Genomic DNA, 12,833 nt, shown 5'->3' with positions numbered 1-12,833 from the left:
AGTATAAATAAAATACAGGCAATTTTATAAGCATCAAATCATATTTCAGACCTAGGCTTGATGCCCAGAATTTTATAGAAACATACCATAAACTCAGTACTTAATCAACTATAAATGATATTCTTTTGCCCTTTTGAAGCATATACAAATTGGTTAAACTCATCACATGCCCAAAGTAGCATGCTAACTAGTCTCTCTGCCTCCAGTGTCACAGCGTTCTCTTTTGGCCTCCATGAGCCCCCTGAGTGTGTCGGTAAACTCTCTCTAGTTACCCTCATGCTCTGTTTCAGGGCTTTCTCATGGCATCTGAGCAGAGGAGAGGAAAAGGGACTGGGGTATAGTCCCAGGCGATCATGGCGATCAGTGAAGTTATTTGAATTCTAGTGGTTTATCTCAACAGTTCGTCATTTCTTTAGATATTTTATTTTCCATCCTATCTGCAGTAATTTCACTACCAAGAAAAAATGTCTAATTACTTAACAGAGATGAAACCAATGTTTAACAGGGGTGTCGAATGATATTCTTTGACACACCTCAGTATATATTTTCTTAAATGAGAGACATTAAGTCTATCAACTAAAATGCCTTAGCCTAAAAGACCTTCCATAGCCCCTCTAGAATGAAGGAATCCTTTTTTATGGAGACAGACCTTTCAAGATATGGTATAACCCAGTCTACCCTAGTGACTCCATGATAAAGAATCTGCCTGCCAGTACAGGAGATGCAGATTCGATCCCTGGGTTGGGAAGATCCTCTGGAGGAGGAAATGGCAATCCTCTCTGGTATTCTTGCCTGGGAAATCCCATGGACCAAGGAGCCTAGTGGGCTACAGTCCACAGGATCACGAAGAATCACACATGACTTAATGTCTGAGCACAGCACAGCACATAACCCAATCTAGAGTTCCTTGTGAGTGCAAATTAAACTACTAGAAAATGTAAAACAGTTTTTCTATTTAGATTTCTTTGTTTAGATCTTGATTAAGTCTCAAGTCAGGAGAGACTTCTGGCGGGGCTCCAGCTTTAGGATAATAAACATGCAAAGTCTGAAGGTGAAACTGGAAAACTCTTTATAGTTCAGCAAAGGAGTCAAAGATGCACATAGTTTGTAAGATCTCTTTGTAACCCCCCCCCATATGTATTATCTCTGTTTCTCTTGGTGGTTTAGTGAATAAATGAATGTATATGGAGCACATATGTGCGAGGCATTGCTTTAGGCTCTGTGTATTGAGCAGTAAATAAGATGACTGAGGACCTTGTTGTCATGGAACTTTCACATCACAGGGAGGGGACCAACAAAAAGCAAACAAATAAATAAATAAGTTCCATGCACAGAACTGAAACAAAATGACGTCGTAGAAGAGATACGGGAGGTTAGTACATGATAACTCTTAAGCTGGATGCCAGGAAAGGCAGTTCACAGGAAAAGATACTTAAAAGAGAAGCTTTAATTAAATTAGGAGAGTTTCATTCCATAATCAATCTGGAAGGAAACGAGAAAGTAGGAGGTGGCATGCTTTAAAAAAAAGAAAAGGACTGTTAGCTCTCGTGAGTTTTCTGGCAGGAAATTATGAATGCCTCAGAGCAGTGTCTTTTATCAGCCCCTTTTAAGGATTTCAAAGCTTAACTATAACGTCAGTGACTATAAAGGAAAATTTTCTTTTCCTTGGCTTCTCTGAATGGGGGGATGTACCGCTCATTCAGATGCTGCTGTCCTTGTTCAAAACAGCTTGGAACTTTGGATCTATCTTTTGGAATTTGCCTCCTGAGCTGTTCATGGTTGTTGTTAATTTAGTTGCTCAGTCATATCCAACTCTTTGTGACCCCGTGGACTGTAGCCTGCCAGTCTCCTCTGTCCATGGAATTTTCCAGGGAGAAATACTAGAATGGGTGCCATTTCCTTCTCCAGGGGATCTCCCCAACCCGGGGATCGAGCCCACAACTGCTACATTGGTAGGCGCATTCTTTTCCGCTAAGCCTCCATGGAAGCCCAAGCTGTTTATTACTTGCTAGTAAAACAATTTAATTTTATTCTGTCTCCTTTTACTCTTCACCTCCAGGCTTTACTGAGTTCCTCTGATTATCTCAGTTTCCTTTTTCTTGCTCTCAAGGGTCCCTGAGGGTCTCTGAGGACTGTTGTGGTCCCAGCCTGGAGGAGAACTGACTGAGTTCCTATATCAATTTGTAACCAATCAAGAGAAAGAAACCATATAGCAATTTGAACAGGGAGAGTGTTATAATTTATAAACACTATAACATAGAAATAATTACAATATAAACTCTAGTAGAATTTTGGAGAAACAAGTTAGTAAGAAATAAAAAGAACTCTGAAGAACATAGGAACAGAATACATGAGGAGCAGCCACTGTATTTTGAGCTGATATTGAACCAAGCAGGGGCCCCTGACTTAGGTAGGGAAGGCATGCATGTATTGGAGAAGGAAATGGCAACCCACTCCAGTGTGCTTGCCTGGAGAATCCCAGGGACACAGGAGCCTGGGTGGGCTGCCATTTGTGGGGTCGCACAGAGTCGGACACGACTGATGTGACTTAGCAGCAGCAGCAGCATGGCTAATAGCACCCTTCATGGTACAGAGTCACTCTGGTGCCCTGCTGGGGGAGCTTGGTGCTCCGTCTTTTGGAACTTTCCAGAAAACCACCCTCTAGGGATTGGTGAAGCTCCTTATAGGAGGGTTCTCATCAAGCACGTTGCTATAAAAGTGCCTGAGGCACCGAAGTACTGGAGAAAGCTTCTAGTCACCAGGTCCTGTCGGCCATCACACACTGCAGCAGCCGGGCCCTGGAGAAGCCCACGCTCTGCAGAGACCTGCTAGGTGAGCACACGGAATGGGGAAGAAAGACCCCTTGCCTCTGCATCGTCTCTTCAGAGTCCTTTCCTGATGGACCTCAACATGCTCCCAGCTACCAAAGGAAAAATTAAGGGCATGGATTCATTTTCACATGATAAGCAATTAAGTGTGACTCCAGAGCCAAGAGCCAGCTATTGAATAACTGGCACAGTTGGTAAGACAGTTTTACATGAAGCACTTAGAGCAACTTCTATGTGTGTGAGCCACCTGCCTGCTAAAGGTATTCAATAAAATAAACTGACACTATGATTAATGGGAAAGAATACTTGATCAAATATGCATCAAATCATGGTTCTCAAGGAGAAAAATAAAAATATTAATGTGTGTATGTACTAACACACACTCATATATATAAAGTCTAATATATAATATGTGTGTGTTACTCACTCAGTCGTGTCTGACTTTGCGACCCCATGGACTGTAGCCCACCAGGCTCCTTTGTCCGTGGGATTCTCCTGGCAAGAATACTGGAGTGGGTTGCCATCTCCTTCTCCAAAAAGGCTGATGAAAGTGTGTAAAATCTAGATGGAACCATACTTAGCAGCACAGTTGCAAATACATAAAATCACCCATCCTCCCAGCATACCACTTTTAGTATAAAGGTGCCATCATAGCTTTCATGGAAAGATCTCTTCTTGTTTCTGAGATTATGCTCACTTTGTTGTTATTCTGACTCTTTGTGACTCCATGGACTGCAGCATGCCAGACTTTCCTGTCCTTCTCTCTCTCTGTTATCTCCAAAAATGTGTTTATTGCAGATTCGACTGCAACAGAATAATCAAATGTGAATTTATCTGTATCATGAAGCAAAAAGTCCACATATGGATAGTTGCTGAAAATTAGTATTAGCAATACTAAGCAACTTTTATTAGGGTCAACCTTTGCTGGGATTCCCTTGGTCTTCCTCTAATGGCTACACAATTGCTTCTACAATTTCTGCCCGTTACATCTCCATTCAAGTAAGGAGGAGACAGAAGTGTGCCAGCTACATATGACTCCTTTTATCAGCTTTTCTGAAACACCCCCAAATGACTGGTTTCATTCTCATTAGCCAGTTCTGGGTCATATTTCCTTACTTATAGTTGCAAGGGAATTTGGGGAAAGCAAAGAATGACTTTATCATCACTATCTTAGATCAAAGGTCAGACAAATTCTGGCCTCGGGAACAAATTCAGGTCATTGTTGCAAATAAAGTTTTATTGGAACAGAGTCATGCCCATCTACTTACACATTGTCTGGGACCGCTTTCATATCACAGTGGCAAAGTTGAATAGTTGTGAGAAGGACAGGGGGCCTGCAAGTCCTAAAAATTTTTACTTCTTCACCTTTTACCAGAAATGTTCATTGACCTCAGGCTCAGATCAATCATGAACCCTTGCTTGGTGTTGACCTCTTTGAGGACTAAATGGTCTTTCATTAAGCAAGGAAGAAGGAGGAAAATGACATTGGAAAAGCACCAGCCATGTATATCCAGCCACCTGGTCTAACCAATCATATGTAAGACCACCAAGGCATAACACATTTTCTGTTTTGTCACAGGGTCACCTTGAACTTACAACTTTTCTGTTCCTTTGTTCCTTCATTTCTACATGAGCCAGGTACAAAAATTTAGAAAGGTAGAAATTTTGTAAATATACAGAATCAAATGATTGACAGTATTGTGACATATCATGAATTCAGGAAGATAACCTCTAATTTACTGATTTTTATACAGCACTGTCTAAGATACTGTCAGACTGAGTCTGAGACACACATTCCACTGACCAACAATTCCCTTCAAACTGCTTATTTTAGGTCCTTGCATACACTGAAGGACTTCATGGAAAATGGATGTTCAGCGAGATACGAGCTGTGTTTTCAAGACGTTATCTTCTACAAAATACTGCTTTGGAAGTGTTTATGGCAAACCGAAGTAAGTCTCCTTAAATATTTTGAAAGAAAATGTGCTGCTGAATGTTAATGATTGACATGATGTGATACCGACTTGATTTTTTGCATTGTATTTCTTTCTTTGATATGCTGCTGCTAATGCAAAAATTAAAATTAAAAAAGAATGTATTTGTTTGAAAATGTTAATCCTAGGATAAACTTACAAGGAAATCTAATTTCCATGAAGATTCATTACCTTTACAAATAAATCATGAAAGGCACTTGAAAAATGATTTCTGAAATTGATGGTTAGCTCTCCTGTGGTTTTCTAAATCATGTTTTTTCTTCTTGCCACAGCTTCAGTTATGTTTAATTTCCCTGATCAAGCAACAGTAAAAAAAGTCGTCTACAGCTTGCCTCGGGTTGGAGTAGGGACCAGCTATGGTTTGCCACAAGCCAGGTAATTATATCATATTACACATTACCTATGGTTTGCTAACATATTTCCATCTCAATACAACAAAAATCTGAATAGAGTTATGCCATTGTAATTATTTTGAATATCAAGGAATTGTCTTCCTCTGCAGGTCATTTGTAGGGAAAGAGGTTATGAAAATAGCTATTTTAAGAATGACAGAATAGGGAATAATTTTATTTAACATAATTTTATTTAAATGACAAAGAAAGTTGATGCATCTTATAGCAAGCATGTTAAGACATTTTACTGAAGATCTTATGAAAGACATATCAAAAGCCTCATGATGTTTGTGATTAATTGTTGTGTAATAACATATAGTTTTTTATAAGTGTTGTGTAAAAAGACTTCTTCATTACAGTAATAAAACTCTTAGGGTTTATTGAGCTTAATAGTCCTTCATCATGGTGTGGTTATAATCATTTCCTGAATCTTTCATCTTTGTATTTTAAATGCATTATTTTGAAATCTTACTTAGTCAAAGATACTACTCTGTGTAGAAAACATGGTCAGTAATTACGTGTGTCACTAATATCAGTTAGTTGGTTTTGGCTGCGAGTGACTGAATGACTAAAAGTGGGTTTTGGTAGTGGGGGTTTTGTTTTATGAAAGAGGTGGAATTAAGAAGTTGCCAGGGGCTCCCCTGGTGACTCAGTGGGAAAGAATCCACCTGCCAATGTAGAAGACACAAATTCAACCCCTGGTCCAGGAAGACCCCACGTGCCATGGAGCGACTAAGCCCATGCACGATGACTGCTGAGCCTGTGCTCTGCCACGAGAGAAGCCGCCACAGGGAGAAGCCCACACACCACATCTGGAGAGTAGTCCCCGCACACAGCTAGAGAAGAGCAACGAAGGAGCCCCGGTATAGCCAAAAATAAACAAATGTATAAATAAAAATTTAAAACATAAAAAAGGAGTTGCCAATATTGGCTCAGAGGTTCAGTAATGTCAGGACTCTAAGTTGGCCTCATATTCCCAAAATAACCACTACTGCTCTGAATACCACGTCTTCATACAACTTCATTCAAGGACGAGAAGGACACAAAGGACTTCTTGAAATTCTATGTTTTAGAATGGAGTACATTTAGAAGTCCCTTTGGCCAGAATGGAGTCACCTTCCTGCCCCTAAAATAATCACTGAACGTGAAGCCAAATCATCCCTTACAAGTCAAGGAAAAATATACCTATGAACTCCCTGCCACTTCCTATCTGAAAAAAATACACTTTCTGTTGTTAAGGAAGAAAGAGAATAATCGGCTTCGGGCAGACAAGCAACAGTGTCTTCCCGTGTAGATTGTTAAGTGCCTGGGAGTTGTTCCAGAGCACTGCATGCATGGAAAGGAAAACCAATCTTTGTCCATCTTCCCCTTAAATAGGCTACAGACATTTAAAAGACAGGAACTGTGTCTCATTTATCTTTTAATCTACAATACCTAGCACACTGCCTAATTGCAAAGGTGCTTTTTAAGTGCTACTCAACTAGAGTTACCCTACATTACAAAGTCTCTGTTCTCATATTAAGCTTATAATGTAAAACCAATTCACAGACATGTTTGCACATGCTCAGGGTATTTGCTATTTTGAACAACACCATTCACTTAAGACATTAGCAGACAACGAAGTACTTATATAAAATACAGGTCAAAAGAAAAATGCATTTAATCTAGCAAAAAAAAAAAAGATGAAGTTAGTTTTCCAAGGCTTATTCTTAATCTAAGCTGACTCTTAGTAATCACTTCTTCCTTTCGCAAGTACCTACAAATTGTTTAATCATCAAGTCAAGAATTTTTCCAGGAATTGAATTTAAGAACTCACAAACAGGCCTAACTTTTTCCGTTTAAAGAATAACCATCTGCCTCCTGGCATATTTCTCAATGACCATGATTCTTCAAAGATTACCAATAGAGTTTTCGGATTTCTTTCGCTATTCTTCTACTTGTCAGGACCTGAAATCATTTAAAACAACCAGAAACTTTTTTACTATATTCCTTATTTCTTATGAGTATAATTTTCCTTTCAGCCACATTTAGACTCAGATTTTTGGAATGCTATTCTTCTTGATGGAAAAACTGGAAACAAAACATATGTTTAGTAACTTTGGAAATTCTATCTTAAGATAGTTTTTTGTTGCCCCCTTTCTGTTCCCCCCAAAGACTCATCTCATTATTTGTTTCCCAATAAAATACTCATAAGTTCAGTTCTGTTTATTTCCTGTGATATTTAGCCTTGGAGGTATCAGATGGAGGTTGAAGGAACATTGAATCTAGGCTCAGACCTGCCACTTACTGGCTGGGTAACAATAATAGGGTCTGATCTGATGGTAGGAACTCAGGTAACATCAAGCAAGAAGACTGAAGTTCTCATCTACTATAAAATGGGCACAGTATTTTGTGAAAGATATTTCAACAAATGTCCTGAGACCATAAAATGAATGCACTTTGTGGACTGTGAACACATATATACACTATACACATGCATGTGGGCATGCACACATAGATATAGATGGTAGGTAGGTAAGGAGGTAGGTAGCTGGGTGAGTAGGTAAATAAATATACACACAGACACCTAAAACGGGTGTGTGATATGTAAGATCCTGTTATATTTAGAGAATTGTCAAATGGAAGGGACGCTGTCTGACTCCTACAAATAGAAGCCTTCCAGCTGAGAGTATCTTGGTAAAATCACCAAGGGATCCATTCTTTACTTTGTTTTTTTGACATCAGGTTTTGTCAGTTTAAAGAGGAGTTTATCAAACTCTAGGGAATATACCCTAAACTAAGCCCAAAGGAGACTACTTTAGAAGCAAACAGACAGAAATGTTCAAACTTAAAGGCAGGTATACTGCCAGAAAATCAACTTCACATATCACTTAGGCCACTTCTTGGGCAAGCCCACCAAAGAGATCACATTGCAAAGATTTAGAACAAAAGGAATATTTCCATAAAGCTAGCAGAAAAGACCATGATTCTGGGAAAGATTGAAGGCAGGAGGAGAAAGGGACGACAGAGGATGAGATGGTTGGATGGCATCACCGACTCAAGGGATATGAGTTTGAGCAAGCTCCAGGAGTTGGTGATGGACGGGGAGGCCTGGCATGCTGCAGTCCATGGGTCACAAAGACTTGGATATGACTGAACTGAACTGAGCAGAGCCTAATGAACACCCCTTTAGTTTACATGCATGTCTCATTTGCTGAGCACTTTCCAAGTCCCAGGGACTATATTTTGTGTTCAAGTTTATAAGCATTAGTTTTTTGCTTATAAACAGCAGACATTTATTTCTGGCAATTCTGGAGGACAGAAAGTCCAGGGTCACTAGCAGATTTGGTGTCTGCTGAGGGTCCAACTCCAGGTTCATAGATGGTCGTCCTGTCCATGTGTCCTCACGTGGCAGAGGGGCACTCAGCCCTTAATTCTTAAAACCATGTGGATTCTTAATGGATTTCTTTTTAAATTTTTTTTCTTTCTCTCTCTCTTTCTTTTTTTTTGCCGTTCCATGTGACATGAGGGATCTTAAGTTCCTCTACCAGGGACCTTATGGTTGCCCCTTGAAGCAGCAGCATGCAGCCCTAACCACCAGACAGACAAGGAAGTTCCTTAATGGAGTTCTTACCCCATGTTACAATAGGAAGTTTTTGGTTTAGTTAAGTTACTTGTCTTGCCCAAGATCATAACCCACTCTCTTAATTTCTATTTGGTGTCATCTATCAAAGTGGTCCACATTGGTCAAAACAACAATACCCTTACCCCAGGCATAATGATAGAAAATTACTGACAAAGAATTTGTCCGTTTTCTAGACTCCATACTGAATGTCATTGTTTGGTTAATGTGTTGCTATTTTCTATTCAGACGGTCATTATAATCAATAAATTTTGAGTATAGTTAGATTCTTTACTTATTAAGAATATACCTAGTTGCATATATAGAGTTAATGATTTTAAATGGTCACCATTTGTTATAGTACTTAGTGTTTTTTTCCAGAAGGCAATTTTATCTTCTTCTTATTCCCCAGTTGTAAAAGCATTTTTGTGTAGCCCAAATATGTACCAACTATACTCACTCAAATATCCACATCTTTATAGGAAATTTTTAATCACCCTATTGAGTTATTGTTTACCATTTTGCTTTTTCTTATGATTGAATTTATTTATTTATTTTTTGAATTTCATCTCTCTTTAGCCATTATTTTTTGGGGGGATAGAAATCCAATAACTCAAGTCATTTGGTTTATACTTATTTAGACCCCACTCTAGTTCAAGTATTGTTAAATGCTAAGGACATAGCAGTATGTGTAACATAGTTCCCACTCTCAGTGAGTTTATAGTAGAAAAGAGAGAGCAGTAAAGAGGAAAAACTGGTCCTTTCCATGAACTTGCTGATAGTACTCTGATTTTCTAAATTCATTTTGTATGCCTGTATTTTTCTTAACAATTGCGTACTCTCAGAATGACATAATAACCTTCTCCTATTAGTCCCATTATTTATCCTTATCACAATTTGTTTGGTCTTGGTTTTTGAGTGTTTTTGGTGCTCAGGATTATTTCCATATCAGCAATTTTCTTCTTAAATTCTCTAGGTTTAAAATGTCCACAAATAAATTTACAACTTTATTCTATACATTGCTTTTAGCACACTAAGCATAATGCTGGTTAGAATTTTAGTCAGATTAGCAAGAATATGATTAAAATAGTAATACAGTGAAAATTGAACTAAGCACATAATTACAATAGTGGCAAGTAAAAATTGGGTCAATATAGTTTATTAATTGATAATTCAGAAAATATTTTAGCATGTTGCTATGACAAATCCAGAATCAAGGCTAAAATTTATAGCATAAATAATTGTGTAAGTGAGAGTATCTGGCCTAGAAAATTTTTGAATAGTGGTACTGGAGTGGCTTAAAATCTGGAAGCCCTTTTAGTAACCCTGTGAAAATCATATTGCCAGTTAATTGAAAAGTGTACTAAGATATAGTATATAAGTTAAGTATGAAATATATATTCCCCTTACCATTGCAATTAGGCTTATATAGTTCTTATGGAATCCTTAGGATCTATTATCTCAAGTATATATAATTAGGAAAGCCCCAAAAATGTTAATATGTGACCAGACTGCTACAAAATATTAAGTTAACATTTTAAGCATTGAGTTAGACATAATTATTTTTTAAATTCTTAATTCAAATTTTAATTTGACATACCAAGTTGATTCCCATTCTTCCTTCCTCCTTCCTTCTCTTCAACCCCTATATCTTGAGTTTCTCTGGTGTCTCAGTGGTACGGAATCCGCTTACCAACGAAGGAGACACAGGTTCAGTCCCTGGGTTGGGAAGATCCCCTGGAGAAGGAAATGGCAACACACTCCAGTATTCTTGCCTGGGAAATCCCATGAACAGAAGAACTTGGCTGACTACAGTCCATGGGGTCACAAAAAGTTGGATATGACTTAGCAACTAAACAGCAAATTATATCTTAGCTCTTGCCATGGTTATTAAGATCTCATGTGAATGTAAACATGATAATAAAACATGGGAGATAAAAATAGTCTTAGGTCCGCAGCTCCCACCATGGAGCCCTAAGATGTCACAGTGAACTCTCAGGCCTACTGCAGGGCATTTTACGGTTTTTTAGGGAAATATAGCAGCATCTATCAAATGCTGCACAAACTCAGTTCGATTTAGTTCTAATTTTCAATCTTCAACATTTGATGGCACTGCATTCTTGTATTCTTTTTGATGACATCTTAGCTTTGTGAAACTAATTTTTAGGGGTTGCTGTGGTTAAAAGAAAAGAACAGGCACCCCATGAAAATTCATGTGGGACAGGAAATGGAAATGGTAGTGACAGGTATGGTTCCCAGGTTTAAGAAGCTGTGCAGTGCCCAAGAGGTGTACACTGCACCCCTTTAGTAAGTACGTGTGGTTATTAAGAAGGAAATAAAATACTAGTTTTCTTTCAGTTTTTGAATATTGTATTCTCAGACAGCTACTAAGTTGTTACGGCTCAAGTGTTAAGTTATTTAGACCTAACTACTCTATAAAGAGAACGATTAGATGTTTCTCTTGGGCTAGGGGCACCATGAAAAAATTCCTGAGATGCTAAAGGTGGCATAAATTCAAAACGTTTGGGAACTTCTCTGTTAAGTGGTGATTGTTTTAGAAACTCAGCCTTATCATGCTTTGACAAAATCAGTCAGCTTTTAGAGAAATACATTGTACCTTCAGAGGTTTGTAATCTACACAAATTCTCCTGACTTAGTCTCTTAAGATATTCCTATGTTCCTTCTTCTATTCCTATATTTTCAAAGATATTCCTGTATTTTCAAAGTTCTCAGTTGCTTGCTTTTGACCTTCTAGAGGACTATGTGTCATGTGGTTAGAGGCTGTGCTCATGTGCACACTCTGTGGGGAGACAGGCTTAGAAAGTTCAGAGGGGTCATTATTACATAAGGTTTGAGTCAAATGCTTGTAAGCTGCTACCTGACCATCTACCTAGTGTCTTAGCATGGGGTAGGTTTGCTGTGCTGTTTAAAAGCGACTTTGACTTATTTTGAGTGCAGTTTAACCTTTTTTGTTCTTATTGACTTGTAAAATATCCACTTGGAGCAATGTTATACAAATAGTTGCTTTCATATTGCTTTATTTTAAGTAAATACATGTATCTCCTCTGTAATAGATTTATGTAATAGTACATAAATATTGCTAATTCTACAACTAAAATGTATTTTGTAATTTATCTAAGAAGGATAAACCGTACATCGAATTATATCAAATCCATATATTAGCTATTATTGGACTTTTAAAGGTTATAAGTTTAAAGAAATTGTTATAATTTGCTTAATTGCTAGGAGGATATCACTGGCCACTCCTCGACAGCTTTATAAATCTTCCAACATGACTCAGCGCTGGCAAAGAAGGGAAATTTCAAACTTCGAATATTTGATGTTTCTTAATACTATAGCAGGTAAGACATCTCATTCTGTAATCTCATAATATGTTTATGTTCATCAAAATCCTCGATAATGTGACTTGATGGAATACATTGTTCTCCTTGGAATTCAAATACAGCATCAGAATAAATATTGAAGCATTCACATTAAATTGCTATCAGAAACTATACAAGCTAGCACTCAGGTTTAGTTGCATTTTATTGTTGAAGGGGCTTTTCCTTACTCTCCTTCTGCCGTTTCCTTTGCTGACAGCTTTGTCTGAAGGTTTATTAGAGTCAACAAACCATTGCCAGAGAGTGTCTGGAAATAATAATGGGAAATGTAATTTCTCTGCTTTGTCATTCTCATCAGTAGCAGCCAGACAGGAGAGTAACAACAGGATTCTGCCTAGTACAGATGTCACCTGGATTGTGGCATGATTGGGTTACAGCGTGTTTTTTTCCTTAAAATCTTCAAATGAAAATATAATATCAGATTGCATTTCTGAATGATGAGTAACTGCCATCAACTTTAACAATACCATGCGTGTAAATTAAGAGAGGGTAGTGGTTTTATTTTTCTGCTACATCAGTGGTCATCAGTAGCTGAGTATGTCTATGAGATTTAAGTACCTCTTTCTTTTTTTCTTAAGTTAGGCTCCAAAGCCCTTATTCATGTTGAATTACAAAGA

General features: G+C 38.0%; 1 protein-coding gene across 7 annotated transcripts in view; it reads left to right on the top strand.

Moving 5' to 3' along the window:
• Nucleotides 1–12,833, top strand: part of NBEA (neurobeachin) — a 652,386-nt gene that overhangs the window by 526,553 nt on the left and 113,000 nt on the right. For all 7 annotated transcript variants that reach the window (XM_065901711.1, XM_065901709.1, XM_065901706.1 and 4 more), the window contains 3 exons: nt 4,663–4,780; nt 5,095–5,197; nt 12,062–12,177. In XM_065901711.1, coding sequence (XP_065757783.1) covers nt 4,663–4,780; nt 5,095–5,197; nt 12,062–12,177 — 337 coding nt within the window. The remainder of the gene's footprint in view (nt 1–4,662; nt 4,781–5,094; nt 5,198–12,061; nt 12,178–12,833) is intronic.

Source organism: Muntiacus reevesi, chromosome 11, assembly GCF_963930625.1.
Source record: "Muntiacus reevesi chromosome 11, mMunRee1.1, whole genome shotgun sequence".
Taxonomy (NCBI): domain Eukaryota; kingdom Metazoa; phylum Chordata; class Mammalia; order Artiodactyla; family Cervidae; genus Muntiacus; species Muntiacus reevesi.
The sequence above is the reverse complement of the archived record's forward strand: the minus strand, read 5'-3'. Positions and strand labels throughout refer to the sequence as shown.